At 40.3% G+C, this 21,426-nt stretch overlaps 1 protein-coding gene across 1 annotated transcript; it reads right to left on the reverse strand.

Annotated features, from left to right (window-relative positions):
* Window positions 1-293: 293 nt before the first annotated feature.
* On the reverse strand, window positions 294-15,657 carry lbhl (LBH regulator of WNT signaling pathway, like). Its single transcript, XM_061719073.1, has 4 exons — window positions 15,240-15,657; window positions 4,953-5,028; window positions 2,074-2,341; window positions 294-1,264 (listed from the first exon to the last, which is right to left on the reverse strand). Exons 2-4 carry the CDS (start codon window positions 5,022-5,024, stop codon window positions 1,194-1,196), a joined length of 411 nt encoding a protein of 136 aa, XP_061575057.1. The 5' UTR covers window positions 5,025-5,028; window positions 15,240-15,657; the 3' UTR covers window positions 294-1,193.
* Between the last annotated feature and the right edge of the window lie 5,769 nt (window positions 15,658-21,426).

The following is a 21,426-nucleotide window of genomic DNA, read 5'->3' on the forward strand; positions in this document are numbered from 1 at the left end:
CACATTTCATGATCAATGGAGGTTTTATTCTCCCAGTCACTGGATTGATCCCCTCTCCTGTCAGCCATTAAGGGGTCAGAAACTAATGTTTTCATAGTTCTGGTTCCAGCCTAGGGTGAGGAAGGTCGTGTCAGAAAGGGCATTGATGTCAGACAAAATCAATATATGGAACAGTGTATCAACGTCTTAAAAAGAAAAGCCGAAAGAGGCTGCTTTTGACATAACTAAACAGCATCGGAATAAAACTCTTCTCATGTGGAAGGGGAACAGATTTTTAATTCATTGTTAGATTCATAATATTCATTTTATAACATTTCCGTTTTTTCTATATATACAAGTCATTCACAATTCAGGCAACACACACGTGCAGTAGTTTAACTGAACAACTGTGGTTCTCGCTGGCTTCCTTTGTTGTCATAAAATGCAGAAAGAGCAAAATGATGCCTCATTTTAAAGTTCATTTTGGTTGATTTTCGCAACTTTGCAGAAAATACACATTCGTCAAGATCTGTAATTCCCACGATGGACACAGTAACATTCTATTTGTCATGCCGCATCGACAAATTTAGTTTAGAAGGTAGTGTCTAAGAGGAAATTCATGTGGACATCTAAGCCTCATAAATCCAGCGAGCAACTGAATCTATTTTTTCTTTCTTTCATTTTTTACGTTGCTTTTAAAAAAACTACATACTGAATCAAACAACCAGGTTAATCTCCTAAAACGCCTCCAATGTTGTCTACCGGCAAAAGGTTTTTTGAAGTGCAGGCTGATTTCTGCAAAAGATACCGTGACCAAGTAAAGAAAAGGAGTATAACTTCAATGCAAGAACAGATTGTTGCCGTGACAGGATGTTCCTTTATCTTGGGTTGTGACGTTAGTGAGCTTTTGAAAAGTTGGAAAATAAAAAGGGAAATGAAACTTAAATCAAAACGTCAGCAAATGTCCCCTTAAAAATAAAACAAAGTTGCTTAAATCACAGATGTCAGCAAGCCGACTGTGTACATCTGTGTAAGTGTGCTCATGTTCACATCACGGCATCAATGTTGCTGCACACGTCGATATCAGCATGTAGTAATTTATAATTTAACATATTGCGATATGTTGCCATTGGTTACCCGTGCGTAATCTTTTGTCACAGTTCAGGTCAGGATGTTTCATCATCTGCTGAGGTGGTGAACTCCTGGAGGAGAGGTCAGTTGAAAGCTGGAGTGCTGCTTGGTGGGAGCGTTGGAGTATCGTCTATAAATGCCTCAGACTGTAGGTCTGCAAAATAAATTAATAAATAAAAGTTAAATGCTGTGCTTACATTGGGATTAGGAAAACAATAATGCTGAATTTGAATTTTTTGCACTCAAAACATCTTAGAGTCATTGAGATACGCACAGGACTAGGACTGCACTCTGTCACCACACTTTTGTTTCGTATTGATAATACTGTGAGATTACTTGGAAAGCAGCAGTGGTAGCTTCAGTGCTACTGTGGTGGTTTCGGACCTCTTGTGATGCTGACTGTGTGACTTTGCCAGACACTTGGTTTGTGGTTGTAATGCAACAACAGTTTTTCATCGGAAGCAGAAACCATCTGGCCAAATAAATAAATGCATGAGTTCCAAAAGTCCCAAGTTCCAAAAGTTTTATTTCTCACAGTCCTAATTGTTCCTTATGACAACGAAGATCTGTTTGAAACTGATATGGCTGACAGAGTGAAGGCCAACTCATTCTTTCAACAACTTCTGTCCTCAAGTAAGGTATATTTATCATTTTCTCTGGGACGAGCAATTCTCAACAGACCCATGTGCAAACATCTAGATGCAGCTAAGGAGGTATGATCATGTGAAATGTACATACTGCAAGAATCTGTATGTGGTGAGGTGTGTGAAGATATGTGAAAAAAAAAACATCTTAAAATGCAAACAAGGAGCAACAGGAAGTGTTTAGCTCCTGCTGATCAGTCACTCCAAATTATTCAGAAATCTTTTCTCTGTCTGTCCATATTCCCACAAAACTGAATGCATCTGTTTACAGCAACTTATAAAACTAAGAGGAAGTGTAACATTAACATGTCCAGCTCACCGATGAGGGTCAAGCCTGGCTGCTGGCTCAGTATAAGTGACGTCTCCTCTTCCTCCTCCTCGTCTCCCCAGTCTGCAATGTTTGCTGGGGGGATGCACTGCTCCAAGAACAGGTCCTCCTCATCGTCCTCCATGTCTATGTTCTCCGGAGGCCAGCGCAGCTCTCCGCTCTCCACTTCACTCAGCTCGGTGGGCTCCACAACAATAGAGGGAAGACGTTCCTTTTCACGGTCGTGGTCCAGGCTGTGCAAAGACGTCTCAGGGAAGATCTGCAGGGAAAGGTGGGAAAAATGGGTCATATTTGATTCAACTTCTGTTAACCCCAAATTCTATGGAAGCAAATCTGGACTATAATTCGAATTAAAATGAATTAATAGGATGCAGCTGCATTTTTTGATTCATGAATAAAATTAATAGTAAATCTTCCAAACTACTTTTTATTTTCTTCTTTAACACTGCTCATTCTGTGACTTAATTAAAATGATAACGAAACAGACATTTAGGATTTCATTTTCAAAAAAATCCTCTAGCAAATCATTAACATAATTCAATTTGAAATGTCAAATTTAAAAGTTAATTGCATTAGTAAAAATGCTTTTTCACTTTCAGAATACAGCTGCATTACGGTAATAAAATTACAGCGAAACCAGCCAGAAACATCAGGATTCGACCATAAGGTCAAACTTGCACAACGGCCCCTAGCGTATTGGATGCGTAGCACAGTCAGACCTTTAGACTTTAGACCGTACAAAACAATGGACGATGCATGCGGTCACGCGACCCATTAGTTTCTGACCACTTTTGAAGCCCATTTTCCTTCGTACAGAGCACAGCCATGTTGCTAAGCAACCTGAGGGGGACACACCCACTGCATGTCAATCAAAGTCAGCTTTGCTCCTAGCTCATTCATCCTATCAGTCAGTCGAGGAACTGCAACGAAACTTAGGCTCCGTCCGAAATTGCATACTTCCACCTTAATGAGTATGCAAAATGAGTATGCGAGATTTTTTAGTGCGTCTGAAACATTAGAACGTACTCAATAGTATGCGTTATCTATTAGTGTGGATTGATGGACACTAGCTAAGCAGAAACTTCCCACAATGCAATGCAGCGGTGTTTTGTTGCTAAGTGATATATGTCATAAGTATAATATTATGTATAATAATATTATTATATAATATTAATATTATAATATTCGTATATATAATAATATTATATAATGTCATCTTGTTTCGGCCAGAATAAACGAGAAAGAGCGGAGCGGTGCTGCTACTGCTGCTGTGACACGTCACTTCCTCCCAACGGCAGGAAGTGACGTGTGCGCTCTGAATAGTACGTCCGAATTAATGCATACTATTGATATTTACTCAAAAGTTTGCCGAACTTAAGTATACTTTTTAGTATATACTGTTTAGTATGGGATTTTGGACGCACCGTTAGTTCTGCATGGGTGTCAATGCAAATTAAGATGGTTGGCACCTGGGTCAGACTAAGGGTCAGGCTAAGGACTGAAGAAGAGCGACCACTGACGTCACCTTTCTGTCCAGCTTGGGATTGTCAATTCCATTTAAATTACGAAACACGTTTGCGGAGCAGATAGGAAAACGAAAAAGCAACATCCTAAATGGATCCTTACATCCAACATCCTTACCATTTTAATCACATCATAGAATGAGCAGTCTTGAAGATGAAAATGAAAATGCAGTTTGGATTTATTATTGATTTTATTTATGAGTCAAAAAATGCTGCTGTATTCTGAAAATGAAAGAGCCTTTCTGTTAATCCATATTCATTTGATTTATGGTGCAGTTTTGCTTCCGTAAAATACCCTCGGCCTTTGTGTAATCTGTAAGTTTGAAATGGTTTGAAGCATGTACTTTGTTACAATCGTCTGCCTCTCAATATAAAATTAATCACATCTGACATCTGACTAAATATAGAGAAACCTATTAATGAAACGTCATCGGCTATTAACGTCTAAAGGAAAATCAGTCAGTACTATTTGAAAATCTATGATTAGCAGAGTAATTTGTCAAAGTCTGGTCAAGCCTAAATGTTTACTTAAGTATGAGGAGACGAAGTTGGTTTTATAGGCTAGAAGAAAAGTTAGGAAAGAAAAGAAAAGAAGGACAATGTGAAACAGTAGTGTGTGTGGTAAGACTCTGAGGGGAAAGCCACTTCTCTTCCAAAAATTGCATTGTTTGTCTGCGGTTGATGAAAATGAGATGCACAAACCGGGAAGCTGTTTTGTGGGTAGATGGGCCCAGAGTTGGACATCCTATTTTAACTTAGAATAAGTGTTTTATTTTGGCGAGGAAAACAAATGACCCCTATCTGTGAAACATGGTAGTTCATGAACTGAGTTGCAAAAGAATGTGAGTCATTTAGCAAAACAACCTTCCTAAGGATGGTTGAAGATGAATGAACGCCCTATGTTAAAGGCATACACTTAATAGCAAAGTGTTCAATAAACCCAATATGAACAATTCTTGTGAGAAACCTAACAATACACAGAAATAAAGCTCCTGTGTGTCTCATCAGAAAGCAATTGTGAAGCTTCAAGCACCAATGTATATTGTATATTAGGACAACTTCTGTTGTACCGTAATAGATGCATTATAAATAAAATTGAATTGAATTGAATTGTATTGACTGATAATCCAGATAACAGATCCCTCTCTCCGCTATTCACATACACCTACGCAACGTCTGGACCGTTTGTGTGCTGATGGTGCCTAATGCTTATGCAACTGTGCCTCTCCTGCTAAGCTCTTTGTGATAAACTTTTCATGGAATAATAACATTAAATTGCCATTTTATCTGAAACCCCACCAGACCGAGCTGCAGGAGTTTGGCTCCCGGGCTGATGATGGAGCTTACCTGGAAAGGTAGTCTATGCTCCATCTTCTCCATGCTTTTACAATTTGGGTCCTCACCGCTCATCTCCTCCATACATCTGCAGATAAAGTTGTAATGAGGTTCAAACAGAAATGAGGAAGACCATGCAAGCATTAAAAAAACAAGGATCAAACACTATCCAAAGAGGGAAGCAATTTCGTAACCTGGGAAATTTAGCGCTTAGAAGACTTTTTTTTACCCAAAATGTATTTACTAGGGGTGTAAATCACAAGTTTCAACATAGCAACCAAGTGCATGAATCAACCAAATGATGAATTAATGTTTGCTGATATCAAGCCTGTGGCAACAGGAGTTTGATTTGATTGGATATGACCCCATATCATATGTTGATTGGACACAATCAGTTCCATTTATATCAAATACTAAGTAACTAAAACATAATTTCACATTTTTTATTTCTAAGTTCAGATGGACATTTTCATGAAAAAATATATGTTCCATTAATCAAAATAGACAACAAAAGTCCCTTGATTACTTGTATTAATGAGGATTACATTTGGTAATGTGTAAACAATATTTTCATTCTGCAACACAGATCTTTGGACTATTACATCCCTAGTATTTAAATCACATTAAAGCCCAAGGCACTGCCATAAAGAGTAAGGGCAACTCTGCCCAGGTGGGACAGCCGTCCGTCCGGGTCTAGGTAGTTTCGTGTTGAGCTGCGCTGGATGAAATCACATCAGCTGATTTTCCATAAAACTACCTCTCTGCCCTTTCATACTTCATAACAGAATTTCAGCAGGATCACGGTGTCCATGATCCTTGCCTTTTCATTGGTCAGGGATTTCCTGGCCTACATCTCAAAGGCCAATGCTGGTCAGACTATTTGAATTATGAAGCTGTGTGCAAACATGTGTGCCTCCCACACACATACACACACACCACAGATTAGTCCACAGCTAAACAGGGGTTGACACTAAAATGGATTATGTCTTGTAGTTTGGATCTCATATTTTTATTTCTGACAGAGAGTACAAATGGTGTGTTTCAGCCTGTGCTATCACTGTAAAGGCCTCTGTGGTCATTAATAACCTGTTGTGATGAGGAAATAAAACCTCACACACTCAAGTCTGTTTTTCCAGTTAGCTGAATCTGAGTGAATACCCAGCTTCAATCTGTTTATTGCTTCCAGAATAGCTGGCAGAGGATTAAGAAAGACCGAGATTCTGTCTGCATCTCTCTCCTGCACCTTCTCTCTTTTTCTCGCTGCACTTTAGTGTTTATCCTTTCCTTTTGCCTTAAATACCACTCATGGTTTCCTGACTGATGTAATGGTACAAGCTGCTAAATCTTGCTTACACTGAGCAAATCTGTTTTTCAGTCATTACTTCCTGGTAACAAGGAAATTATCCTTTCCACCATTGCCTCATGCGTGCTGGGGTGTCAGGGGATCAAAGTGAATATGCAATGCAGTGCAACTGGGTTGACGGATTGTTTTTATGAAGTGGTATTATATGAATTTGAACGGAAGAAATTGGATTATGAAAGGATTACAACAGATTGCATTTAATTGGAATGTTTTAGAGTGTTTTTTGACTGCGTTGAACCTGTTTCCTTTCTCTATGAAGTGCCTTGAGGTGACTCTTAATGTTAATGGGCACTACACATGTAATGTGAATGGAACTGAATAAAATATACAAATAACAAGCATGCCTTGTCAGATTTGGTCAGATTAGATTATAATCGTGGTATCCTCTGATTAATACATTTAATTTTTTTCAAAAAGTCTTTCCCCTCAGCTTTATTTGTGACATTGTTCTTGTTGTTTACTTATGTTCCCTCTTCCCAGCAGGTGCTACTGATCTGTTGTTGTTTTCTCCGCTTTCCCCTCTTCTCAACCTCCAACCAGCCGAGGCAGATAGCTGTCCTTCCTGAGTCTGGCTGTGCCAGAGGTTTCTTACTGTTAAAGGGAGGTTTTTCCTTTCCACAGTCGCCTGGTGCTTGCTCAGGACAGAGGACTGTATGAAAGATGCAATCTGTTGGTTTCCTTTGGTAGGCAATTATTATTATTGTTATTTTTATTGGCTTTATATTAAAATATAGTATCATATATATATATATATATATATATATATATATATATATATATATATATATATATATATATATTATTTGTATTTATTATTATTGTTGTGATGTTACTGTTGTGATTATTATTATTATTGTTATTTTTATTGGCTTTATATTAATATATAGTATCATATATATATATATATATATATATATATATATATATATATATATATATATATATATATATATATATATATATATATATATATATATATATTATTTGTATTTATTATTATTATTGTTTTTGTTGTGATTATTTTTTATTTTATTTTTTTTAATCATGAGACAAATCATTTTAGGAGTATAGTGCATTTATATCAGTGGATCTGTATTATTAAGTATGGCCAACACGAACAATTTGACTTTTTGCAGGTATCCATGTTTTTTTCTGCCTTCCAGATGAAATATGATCAGCTCAGTCCCGGTTCTGGTTCACAACCTCCGAGTTAAATGGAACAGAACACAAGCGTGTGGAGAATCAGAAAAGTTTGTTTTTTAAAACTTTTGAAAATCACATTCTGTGGTCTCTTTTAGCAAAAGTCATTGATTTATTTATTTTTTTCAATGTGTGAATGGGTTGTATCTAACACAAAGAAGAGGATGTGTTTCAGAATCAATTCTTTGTTACGGCTTGAATCTGACAATGAGAGGTTTTCCAGTTCATTTTTAACTCTGCACGTATCCCGTTCAACAAGCATCCCACGTTAACGTTTTACACTTATGTCGGATCGAGATTCTTTTAGTCATATGTTAGAAAGGAGAATATAGGGGTCACGTGATGACGGCCTAGGAGACGGTCGGCTTTTCGGGAGCTCCGCCAACACCCTTTATATTTTGCATTCTCTCTTAAACCACGTTGTCATTTTATAATGCCAGTGCAGTAGTATGACTCTAGAACTATTCTGGTCCAAGGAACACCAAACAATGCCGGGCCGAAAGAGAGATAAATCGCGACAGCCAACGGATAACGCAGCTACGCTGCTGGCTCATCATGGCGGCGAGCATGATGAGGAAGAAAATGACGAGGCAGAGCTGGACCCGGGTCTCGCTAAAGCTTTGGACTTGATGACCAACAAGCTAATGGTGGCTATCAACGAAAAGCTTGAACCTCTGGCTCAAACAGTCCTCTCTCACACTACCGAGCTGAAGAAGACTAAAGACCGCTTGGATGAAGCAGAGGCCAGGGTCCTACAGCTCGAGACAGCTAACGAGTCGCAAGGTAATTCTATAACAGCCCTGGAGAAAAAAGTGGAGGTCCTCATCGACCATGTAGACGACCTGGAAAACAGGGGGCGACGGAAAAATATCCGCATCTTCAACCTGCCAGAGGATGTGGAGGGAAAAAATGCTTTGGACTTTTTTGAACATTGGCTACCAGATTTTCTCGACATGGATGCTAAGGGGGGACGAGTGAAGCTGGAACGGGCTCACCGCTCTCTAATGCCCAAGCCCGCGCCCGAACAACGCCCGCGCCCGGTCATCATTCGGTTCCACGCCTTTCCGGAGAAGCAGAGAGTGATGGCAGCAGCCCGACGTAAGGCAGCGGGCGGGGATATTACACTGGAGGGGAAGAAAATATCCTTTTACAACGACCTGTCCGCCGAAGTGCTTCGTAAACGAAAGGAGTTTAACGAAGCCAAACAACATCTCCGGCAGATCGGTGCTGTTTACTCAATGCTTTTCCCTGCAAAGCTGCAGGTGTCACTGAACGGCAAGAAGAAAACCTTCCTCTCCCCTGCAGAGGCTCTTACCTTTGCAAAACAGCGCAGGTCGTCAGAAATGACAGATACTCCGCCCACTGAGAGCTAAGTCTGAAATCTTGGTCATGCACTGATCATAATGTTCTATTATGACGCATCTTAAGTTGCATTCATGTGTATGGTTATTCCTTATTATAATATTCACTAAGATGTCGCCATAGTTACTGATCGCTGATATTTATTCAGTCGAAGTACAGCTGGTTTTTGTACAAGTAACTATTTAAATACTAAGACTAATAAGTTTAAAACTTTTGTTTAATTGGGTGTTGCTGTGAGCCCCTGCCGACTAGGTAATGTCACTTGCTTTGTTTTTTGCTTTTTTTTCCTGTTTACATAGTGTGAGAAGCACGTCTTCCCCCCCTAGTGGAGGTATTGTAGAACAGCAATCCCCTCTCCATCTGGGGAGAGATCCCAACACATTTTTCTTTTTTTTTCCTTTCTCTTTCTCTCTTGCGCCCCCCCCACCCGCCCCCCCCCACTTTTTTTTTTTCAACATGCACAGTGTTTTACTGTATTTGTTCCATTTGTTCTGGTTTTGTGTTAGTTCATGCTCAGTATTGGTCTTTCATATTCAGTATACAATGTCAACACATTTGGATAGACTGCCTAAAAAAAGATGCCACCTTATAAACTAAAATTTTGCTCATGGAATGTAAGGGGTCTGAGAGGTAATGTGAAACGTAGGAAGGTTTACTCTTTGTTGAGGAGGGAGAGGGTTGATGTGGCTCTACTACAGGAATCCCACTTAGAAGACAACGAGCATCTCAAACTTGAATACAGTTGGGTTGGCCAGGCGTACTTTTCCTCTTTTACCACCAGCAGCAGGGGGGTTGTTATATTGATACACAAGAATTTGCCATTTCAATTAAAAAAGTGTATAAAAGACAAGTACGGAAGGTTTGTAATTATAAATGGTGTGTTAAACAGCAAAGAAATTACTATTATGAATCTCTATTGCCCACCTAATTATTCCCCGGACCTATTAACTAAAGCATTTTCAGAATTTGCTGAAATATCTTCACCACTGGCCTTGGTGGGAGGTGATTTTAATTGTCTATTTAATTCTCAACTTGATAGACACCCCCCACGAAATTCTTCTCTGACAGCCCAGGCTAGAGCCCTTTTGTCGACTTGTGGGGAAATCAACTTGGTTGATACATGGCGTATGCTACATCCATCTGATAGGGAATTCACCTTTTACTCCCCTCCTCATAAGTGCCACACACGTATTGATTATTTTTTAGTACCCCAGTCTGTGTTACAATTTGTGTCCTCCTGCTCAATAGGCAATATTGTGGTTAGCGACCATGCGTATATGTTCCTTGAATTGTCTCTTGACATAGAATCCCCAAAAAGTAAACGTTGGAGATTGGACACGCGTCTCCTGAAGGATGACAAATTCATTTCTTATCTAAAAAGAGAATTTAGGATATTTTTGTCTATTAACTCACAATCTACCAATAACCCATCCTTGCTGTGGGAGACATCAAAAGCATATATTAGGGGTTTAGTTATAGCCTTCTCAGCTTCAAAAAAGAAAAAACAGTTGGAACAACAGCGAAAACTTGAAAAAGAACTGGACGATATTAAAAATGCACTTTGCTCTACATCAGACCCGTTACTCTTGCAAAAGAAATGTGCTGCACAGGCTGCTCTGGATACTTTACTAACACAACAGGCTAAGAGTGCTCTTCTCTTCTCAAAGCAAAGGTTATATGAGTATGGGGATAAACCCAGTAAGTATCTATCTCACCTGACCAAAATTAAAAGGGACCCTCAAGTGATTCCTTCCATTCAGGATGAAAATGGCACCCGCCACTTTGATAACAAAAACATTAACAACACCTTTAAGCGGTTTTACACTAGGCTGTATGAATCAGATCAACCACCAGGTGTCTCAGATAAGATGGCATCCTTTTTGGACAGATTAACCCTTCCAACCATCTCTGATTCCCAAAAATGTGAATTAGATGCTCCCATCTCCAGGGAAGAGGCTCTATCAGCACTAAAAAGCCTGCAGTCAGGCAAGGCACCAGGGCCTGATGGGCTGAGCAGCGAATTTTATCGGGAATTTCAAGATGTGCTTATAGACCCACTCCTAGACATGCTGGAACATTCTTTCAATACTGGTAGCCTCCCCAACTCGCTAAGGGAAGCCGACATTACCTTAATTTTAAAAAAAGGAAAATCCTCTGAAGACTGCTCAGGATATAGGCCTATTGCTCTTTTGAATCAGGACATTAAAATATTATCTAAAATATTGGCATTACGTCTCGAGAAAGTCCTACCTTTTCTTATCAAAGAGGATCAGACAGGATTCATCAAGGGTAGAAGTTCTAGTCACAATGTTAGGAGGCTGCTGCATATTATCAACATTTGTCAAACACAGAAAATTGATAGCATGGTAATTTCATTGGATGCTCAAAAAGCTTTTGACCATGTTGAATGGAAATACCTGTTTAATGTCTTACAAAAATTTAATTTGGGAGATAATTTCATTAGATGGATCAAATTATTATATAATAATCCAATGGCTGCAGTCATTACCAATGGTTACAGATCTGACTACTTCCCACTTCAACGCTCAACACGCCAGGGCTGTCCTCTCAGCCCCGCCCTTTTTGCCCTTTCGATAGAGCCTCTCGCTGAGGCCATAAGGAGGGATGCTGAAATAGTTGGTATAAATGTGGGTGGGACCCAACATAAAATTTCTCTCTATGCCGACGACGTCTTGCTTTATGTGCTAGAGCCTGAAAAATCTGTTTCACGTCTTGTTGATGTAATCACTCTGTTTGGGCAATTTTCAGGTTACAAAATAAATTTCTCGAAATCTTTGGCTATGCCAATGGGAAATCTTAGAACTGATACATTACCCTCATTCCCATTTAAATGGTCTATTACGGGTTTTGTCTACCTCGGTATTCATATCACACCATTGTTTCATGAAATGTTTAAGGCTAATTTCGGCCCCCTCTTTGACTCCATAAGAAAAGACCTGAACAGATGGACTCCTCTCCCCTTATCATTACTTGGCAGAGTTTCTATCATTAAAATGAATATTTTGCCTAGAATATTATACCCCCTACAGATGATCCCTATACTTTTGTCAGGCAAGGTACTGAAGCTGCTTAATGGCTGGCTGAGTGACTTCATATGGAACAAGAGGAAACCCAGGTTAAAAATTACAAAACTACAACTCCCTAGCTCTAAAGGGGGTCTGGATCTCCCTAACGTCAGATGGTATCAGCTGGCATCCCATTTAAGATTTGTTGCAGAGTGGGTCAAGGAAGACATGACTTCTGATTTGCTAAATTTAGAAAAGTCACAGACCTCAGGCTCCCTACCCGGCCTCCTGGCCTTCAAAGATTTAAAATCTGCCAGGAATCACTGCAATAATAATCCTATAATCTGTAATACACTAAAAGCATGGTTTATTACACAAAAGCTTGAAGGGAGATCTGGACTAACATCTCCTTTGGTCCCGGTTCAGGGCAACCCTAATTTCTTACCAGGCATGAAGAATGGTGGATATAACGCTTGGACATCTCAAGGAATAAAGCGATTGTGTGATTTATTTCAAGGCGCAACCATGTTTTCGTTTGCAGAACTGCAAGAAAAGTATAATCTCCCCAGACATGATTTTTTCAAATACCTACAGATTCGAGATTACATAAACAGGGAAACTACTCTTAATACTGATGCTGCTACATCTGCAGTTGAGCAATTACTCCTCCTTGGCCCAGCTAAAAAATCCATTACTCGCTTTTACAATGTTTTAAGCCAGACTGAAGCTATAAATGTACAGGATACTATGCGGACGTGGCAGGGAGAACTTGGTGTGGATATTGATGAGGATAAATGGACTAAGATATGGACTCAAACAAAGAAAATATCTGTATGTAACCGTGCCAGGTTGTTGCAATTCAAAATTTTGCACCGTTTGCAGATCTCTTCTAATAGAAGACATCAAATGAATCCACAACTCTCACCTTTATGTTTAAAGTGTAAAATTGCAGTGGGCACCTATACTCATTGTGTTTGGTCTTGTACTAAAATCCAAGCATACTGGATGGATGTTCTGCAAGATCTGGAAAATATATTTGGTGTTGTGTTACATATGGACCCTCTTTCTTTAATCCTGGGTTACCCCAATCAACGCTCTATTGTGGATGTCAACTCTACCAGACTGTATAATATTCTTACGTATGCAGCAAGGAAAAACATCTTCCTATCCTGGATAAGCGACAAACCCCCCACTAAATCGAACTGGCACAAGATAATTATGGAATGTTTTCCTCTGGAGTACTTAACCTGTTTGCTTCATTCGTCAGAAGGACGGTTTAAGGACATTTGGACTCCGTATCTTCACTTCTCTAACTCTACAGTGGCTTCAATGCTCGCAAATGTTATTCTTGACTAGCTAATGTAGATTGATGTATCTACGGCCTGACTTTCTTATTATTTTTATTATTTGTTTTTCTATAAAGAAGGGGTTTCCTTTTACTGTACTGGTTAAGTGAAGGTATAATTCAAATATGTACTGTATAGACCAACGTTACACTGAGCATTGCTGTTTTTTTTTTTTTTTTTTTTTTTTGTTTTATTGTTGTGCTTATGTTAATGTAAAAAAAAAAAAAAACCACAATAAACATATTTGGGAAAGAAAGGAGAATATATCATAACAGCTTTGAGAATTTCCAAAAATTGTATCTTTTCAAAGTACAATCCAGTTTCTATTTCAGAAATGAAAATTCTGTTGAATCTTTTATTTATCTTTGGGCCTAATTTTACAGAAATTAGGGTTATCTTTCTAAACAATATAGTCAAGTTTATTGTCCAGTGCAACAAACAAAGAAACACTGAGCGAGTTTGCACAACTGTCCGAATGAGGACATCCTGTTCTTATCTAAATAGGATCAGCCGAGGATGCTATCATTTTTGACCCAATTGTGAATGTGTGCAGGCTTACAATTTAATTTCTGATATTCTCCTGAGGACAAGTGTCCCACACTAATCTGTCTGTGTGTGACACCTGGGATAGAAACTTTCAGCGGCTATTATTATGAAGAAGCTTAACCTATGTATAAGCCCTCTCATATGTACCAGCTCCAAGCAAACACAACTCAACTCAGTCAGCGGTCAGTCTTGCTTCTTTTTTTCTTTAGGTGTGCAATCCACATGATGAAAACCAGGACTAGAGTTTTATCACTAACTTATAGTGCCTCAGGGCAGATGTTTGGACCGAATTTGGAGCTCAACTGATCAGTGTTGACGGAAATGAAAGTGTGAAAGATGAAAAAAAAAAAAGCTCACTTCTCAAGTGTAAGAGCTAAATATATTTTTCTTGTTTAACTTCCTCATTGATGTCGTGGAACAGCTATTTTAAGTGTGTCCTGTGTTCCTCTCTCCTCCTTTTTGAAACATCCTCCAACAATCATTATCCATTAATGCCATGAATCAACATGTGAACATGCCACATCTTCATGATCAAGGTGCTTTTCTTTGCAATGTGCTCTGGTTATGTAATAACCAAAATCATGATAAAGAAATTGTGAAGTTTTTTTTCAACATTTCCTGAGAGTTTCCTGTCACACCTCCAGGGTATCTCCAGTGCTAGATGTATATATGTTTGTGAGGGTTTTTTTAACATAAACAATATGTATAGCTTTTCTGTATCTTTTCCATGCATTCCTCTTACAGTAACATAATCAAATTATGTCTTGTTCTTTAACATAATTCTCCACAAGTCCTGTATCTCAGTTGGAATTAAAGTACTTTTCTTTTCCCTTTATTTTCCATCACGAGAATAAAGATGGCAAATCAATTTGATTTTCCTTTTAGTCTGATTCTACTGAACACTGGTTGCAATATTCAAATATCCAATATTCAAATATTCAATATTAAAAAAAAAAAGCTTTAGGTATTAATTGTGCTGCATGCATGAGAAGTTATGCATGAAGTTGTAGCCTTTGCATTTATATCTGTATAACTTTTTTCCTGAGGATGAATGTGTGAATAGAAATGAAAAACTGTTGTCAAAAGGAAACGTGATATGGAGGGTTTTTGTCAACTAGGTTATACTGTATCTAAAATCTTTGATGGAAAATGTTACTCTCATCTGATACTGCAGTGTTTGCCTTTACAAGCTCATATCTTCATGACACCTCTCTCTGTCGAGTTTAACGTCATGAGTCATGATGATAACATCATGAATGGTAAATTTATATACCGGTATGCTTCTTGCTAAATTAACTATAACTTGTGCCGGAAACACACACACACACACACACACACACACACACACACACACACACACACACACACACACACACACACACACACACACACACACACACACACACACACACACACACACACACACACACACACTGCAGTCTGCAGAGCCTCTTACCCATCTGTTACATTCAGGCATGGGACTTCTCCATCTTGGCACAGTTCCTCAGCAGGGAAGCTTGACTCCTCCACAGTCAGCTCTGGTGACACAAGAGGGGGTGCAGGAGGAGGCAAGCAGCTCCCACAGCATTCCCCCTCCGCAGAGCCCCCACTAGAGTTTATGGCCTCCAGGGCGAAGCCTGGACGGGTGGGTGGAGTCCCAAACACTCAGGGATCCCAGGAGTTTAGAAGATGGTGAGAGGTCAAGGTGTGCCTGGCTTCCTTTGATAGTCAAGGTAGCACCTTGTCTAATTATTCAAGGTGAGTGCCGGTTCCGTCTGCCTGCCCAAAGCCTACCTGTACATTCGCACCTTTGTCTCCCGCATCCAGGTTCCTTTCTAGTGGCTCCCTCAGTTTCTTTTCCCGTTCTAACCCACCCGATTGCAAGGCTTTGGAGCGGAGCAGGATTAGCGTCTCTTTCGATTACAGAGGCTAGATGGGTGACGTCAGAGAGGCTTGACTGTCTCCTCTGATGAGTCGGAACAGTGGGTCACTGATGCAATGCAAGGAGAGCGCAACACCTATGATGCATGCTCTGCTGTTGATGGAGTCAAGAGGGATAACAAGAAGATGCACATTGGGAAGTTTGCATGTTATTTTAAACGTCTATACATCATCATTACTCCCTTTCACTACATTACCAGCTGTGTGAGTGCTGTCACTCCATCCATGGATTTAGATTTGGCCGATTCATGGAATTAGCTCGGGGGATCAAGGGCTCAGGGGTGGGGAGGGGATATATAACAGGCAGCAACTATTGCTAACAGACAGAGCACTACTGACAGCAGCAAGTAATCCTCTCTGAGGGCCAAGCCAATCGCCTCTCTATGGCACAAAGCAGGGATGGTGCCAGTGAGGTTCAAACGATCTCACTCTTCTGCAGAACCTGAAGGACTTTTTTCAGCCTGTTCTTGACGTTCAGGACTGTAGTCTCCCTTTCTCTGAGTTAAGAAATATGTGGTCTTATCTTTCCGTTAATTTGCTTAATGCTTAATTTGCTTTTGAATTTCTCATCTAATATTGCAGTATAAAGGAGTATGAAGTTGAAAAATATTAAAACAGCATTTCATCCAAATTGTTGAGCAATTGGAATTGGAAATGACACTTCCAGAGCAGCAGCATTCTTGATAACGACAATTGCTTTATTACTGTACAGGGTCTAGACCCTGCTAATTTAATATGGACTGGAGTTTTCTCAAAACCCTTTTCAAGTTACATCTATATTTGTTCTGCTGTAATATGTAAAACATGTATTCTGCAACAAGTTAAGTTGTTGGCCGTTAATTGTATACAGTATTTGCAGTTTTTGCACAACGCTCAATCATGTCATTTAATTCAATTCAATTCAATTCAATTCAATTTTATTTATATAGCGTCTATCACAACAGAAGTTGTCTCTAGACCCGGAACATGACCCCGAGCAATTATTACATAAACATAACATAAACCACGACAGGTAAAAGCTCACCTAGTGGGAGAAACCTTAAGCCAAACAGTGGCAGGTAAAAACTCCCCTTTAGGAGGGAACAAAACCTGGACCAGGACCTGGATCATAAGGGGGGACCGTTCTGCTGAAGGCCAGCTGGGCAGAGCAGGAAAAGAGAGATCAGACAGAAAAAAATGAAGAACAGAGAAAGGAGAGAAACAGACACTGACACACTGTCAAAGGTACAAAAGACAAGATATGTTAGTATTAACTATCTGGGTAGAGCGGGAGAACAAATAGTTTGACAGATACATAGTTACAGTAGTTTGTGTGAGGGAAATATTAGCCTTGGCTATTTGCGATCATAAAATATCCGCCTTGGTCTGGGTAGAGAGAATGCAAGCTCATATTTTTGTTCCTGAAAAGATATGCTCTTGTGTCACAATGACCTGTTTATTTTGTGGTGTTCAAAATGACTATGCATCTCTTATTCTGTGTCATTCATGCATCAAGATGCCTGATGAACATTTTGATCCATTTGCATGCAAATGATTATTAATTAAATCTCCTGAAACTTGAATACTTTCTCAAGTTTTTATTTCTGGTAATCTAGATGCATTCAGTTTCAGTCCAGATAGTCACCTAGTGGTGACTAGTGACTAGTGTTGACATATTATACATAGGTGTTTAGTAGTTTAGTTTAGTAGTATTTCCACAAGTTCCACAGTTGGTGCACTATAGAGATGACTATATAAACAGATGTAGACAGCAGACACTGAGGTGGGGGGGGGGGGGGGGGGGGGGGGAACTGCAGGTCAGCATGCAGCTCTGGAAGCTCTGGCCTGCAAACATGCACAGAAGAGAAAAGGAACGGGGGGGGCAAAACAAGCACAATAAACTACAAGAACAATGTTGGTTTTGAGATACTTAATAACTTAATAAATTAATAACTGAAGGTTGATCGGTGATGTATGTAAAGAGAGAAGGAGGGGTGATGGGCACCAGTGGATCAGTGGATCATGTTGGAGTCCCCCTGCACCATAGGCCTTTAAAGGGATTGTGACATGAAAAACACATTTTTCTTGATTTTTTGTGTTTTGTTGGGTGTCTTGACATCAATTACACCCAAAAAACAACGAACTTTTAACATTCAGTGTATTGTGTGCTTTCTGGGATTTTCCGCATAACTGTGCAAAAACAGCGCACCTGGTTTGCTGGCGGGCCGTTACGTAACGGCCCGCTAAATCACCGCCCCCTCCACCCAGCTCCTGCCTCCTCTCCTCTCCAGTGCACCATAAAGGCTGATTTATGGTTCCGCGTTACACCGACGCAGAACCTACGGCGAAGGGTTACGCGGCGACGCGCACCGTACGCTGAACCCTACGGCGTATTGCCTGCGTCGATTTAACGCGGACCATAAATCAGGCTTAACACGGAGCTGTTTACAGCCTCTTCTGTTCTCATCAGCGGAGGAAAACTGCTAGGAAGACCCGCGGCCACTGACTGGACTTAAGATAAGGGGACACTTTATTTACATGCCTTTATTTTTATGATTGTTTGCTGTGGTTCGCCCTCCTGCTTTTCCGTGCTTCGCCTGTCGCTCCCGACGCCGCTGTGAGCGTATGGCTGGAGGAGGAGGAGGTTGGGAGGAGGAGCGGAGCAATGATTGACAGGAAAGGGGGTAAAGGAAGCATTTTTCACGGCGCAAAAAAACACTGTAATAGAAAGCCAGGAAAAGATTACTAGAGTGAAGTTTTTCTTGTTACACTCTTTTAGACACATTTGAGGGATGTTGGCCAAGACTTTTAATAGTGTTAAAAGCATGTTAAAAATGATGTCACAATACCTTTAACAACATATCTAGGATGAAGCTATGTTTAAAACAAACTGTTTTAGTCTTGTCCTGTAGCTGCAGCTATGACTACTGGCCACTGACTAAAGGTTTACTAAACACAAATGTTTTAAGTTTGATTTTAAAGGTTGAGGTGTTTTGTCAGCCTCCTTAAAGGTGACCTATTATGGCATTTAATGTATATTTTAAACAGGCCTTGAATGTCTTAAAAACAAGCTTTTGGTTGTTTTTTTTCTACAGAAATTAGAAATTCAGCCTCTGGGCCATGTCTTTATTTTTACCGCTTCTAACCTCCTTCTCTATGAGGGATTCTGAGGGGAGGGGAGGCTATGATAATGAGGCTCTGCGCTGATTGGCTGCCTGAATGACATGTAGCAAGGGAGGGCACAAAGCCTTGCTCCGGGCAGAAGAGCAGCGGCTGCGTACACTATTAAAGCGTGTCCCATGCAAGCGAGCTTCAGCGACAAAATCGATTCCATTGCTTTATTTTTTTTGTATTGGACTGTCCTAACTGGCCGCGAGTTTAACGGTTTCAGTGTGGACAGAGAGCGTCCGATGTCACGCAGCTTGACGCGATAGTCGGACACTCGCATGCAGTAAGACACGGTGTAAACGACTCCCTGGGATCTTAAAGCCTGAATTACGGTTCTGCGTTAAATCGACGCGTACGTACCCTACGCCGTAGGCTCTGCGTTGGTGTAACGCGGAACCATAAATCAGCCTTTAGTTACCTGAAGGGGGGAACGAGTCACCTCGTCTTCACACTAATTCACACAGGAAGATTTAATTGAATTCTGTGGTACACCACAGTTCTTTACTCCGATTCCTCATCATTTCATTTCTTATGTTACAAGACAAATAAATCAGTTAACTGTAAAGAAATCACAACACTGAAAGTTCACAAATGGCAACTTTATGGTTAAAAAAAATAAAATAACATTTGTACACATTATATACACCACTTATATACACCATACACTGTTTATATACACCAAGTTGTATATAAATAACATTTATGCACTATTGCTGGCTCAAGGAAGGACCGTGCATTTCTTCTGAAGGTGTCGTTGAACAGCTTCAGGTGCATTGCTTGGAAGATCTGAAACCATCGACAGAAAAATATGTATTACTAATGGAGCTCCGGTGTTACCTAACGGGTAACACCGGAGCTCTGGTGAGTGGCTCCGTTAGGTAACACTGGAGCCACCAGAGCCACTCACCGGAGCTCTGGTGTTACCCGTAGACAAATATAAATAACATAAAAAATTAATGTCACTTACCGCTGACTCGTGTGCAGTTGCCGGGTCCGTACTGTTGGTACTGATCCTTTTATGAGGGTAAGTGTCGATGCAAAACCTAATTTTTACTGTCCCTCGTTGTTGAAACAGCCACACGATACACTTATATGCTTCGAAACAATGGCGGCGTTCTTGTCCCGGTGGAGTTAGTTGTGGGCATGGTTTCAGCAGCGGAAGCCGACCTATGGAAATCGCTCCCGTCGTTGCGTAACGACGGGAGCAGAATCTGAACGGCTCGTAGAAGTCACATGACACTAGAAGGATCATCTGGGCGGGGTGTACAGACACTGCAGAATTTGGTTTCTTTCCTCCTTCTCTGAGTTGTCAGGCTGAGGGGAGACCACTTTATACATGTTAAAGCAAGAAAAAACGTGTTTTTCATAATAGGTCCTCTTTAATCCAAACTGGAAGTTGGTTCCATAGTAATGGTGCCTGATAGCAGAAGGCTCGTCCTCCAAATCTAAATTTGGCATCATTCATATATCATATTATGGAATTTGTTGTCCACTGCTTTGTGACTTGTCACATAAGTGTTCACATACCAGTGGGGAGGCATTAACCACTATTGCAGCAAGAGACAGAAGCGCCGAATGTCAACATCACCAAGTCAGTGGTTGATCTTGCATCATGGCATGAGCAAGATAGTTAGTTTGAGACTTGCACAAGTAGAAACTGATTTTTTGAAATTTAAAAAACAAATATACAAATAGTTGCAATAGTCAACCGTTCTTTTCTGTATCCTGCAACCAATTTGAAGAGTATTTATGTTGTAAATGAAAGTGCATTGTGGGATCATTTTAAGTTGCTTAAATGTTATAGTTTCATTTCATTTAGTTGAGGACTTAGTTCCTGTATTTCTGGAACTTCTAAGAATTTTTCTAAAATGAAGTGCCATTTTTTCTGGCGGACCGTTCGGCGCCTCAGAAGGGGGAAGCAGTACTCTGCCGGCACTGTTTATGGTGTGGGTGGGGAGCTATTGACCTCGACTGGGGACATTGTTGGTCGGTGGAAGAAATACTTCGAGGATCTCCTCAACCCGACTGACATGCCTTCCATTGAGGAAGCAGAGGGTGAGGACTCCATCCATCACCCAAGCCGAGGTCACTGAGGTGGTTCATAAGCTCCTCAGTGGCACCGGGGGTGGATGGGATTCGCCCTGAGTGCCTCAGGTCTCTGGATGTTGTAGGGCTGTCGCGGTTGACACGCCTCTGCGACATCGCATGGAGGAAGGGGACAGTACCGCTGGAGTGGCAAACCGAGGTGGTGGTCCCTCTTTTTAAAAAGGGGGACTGAGGGGAAGAAAAAACACAAGAAAAAGTGATCCTGTGCACTGAAAAAAAATGTATTTCAAAAGTGATTGGTTTATAATCACACTATTATTCCAAAGCTTCCACAGCTTTCATTTACATTAACAATGAACTAAGATGTCTTGGTATACATGGACCTATGGAAGGTAAAATCTAATATGTGATTTAAATTCTTGAACCAGTTGTACTAGAAAACTGGATAAACAACTCAAGGGTGTGCTTGTGCTTGTCTAGTCTACATTTGCAGCATTCTCTTGCCAGAC

This window comes from Cololabis saira, chromosome 4, assembly GCF_033807715.1.
Source record: "Cololabis saira isolate AMF1-May2022 chromosome 4, fColSai1.1, whole genome shotgun sequence".
Taxonomy (NCBI): Eukaryota; Metazoa; Chordata; class Actinopteri; order Beloniformes; family Belonidae; genus Cololabis; species Cololabis saira.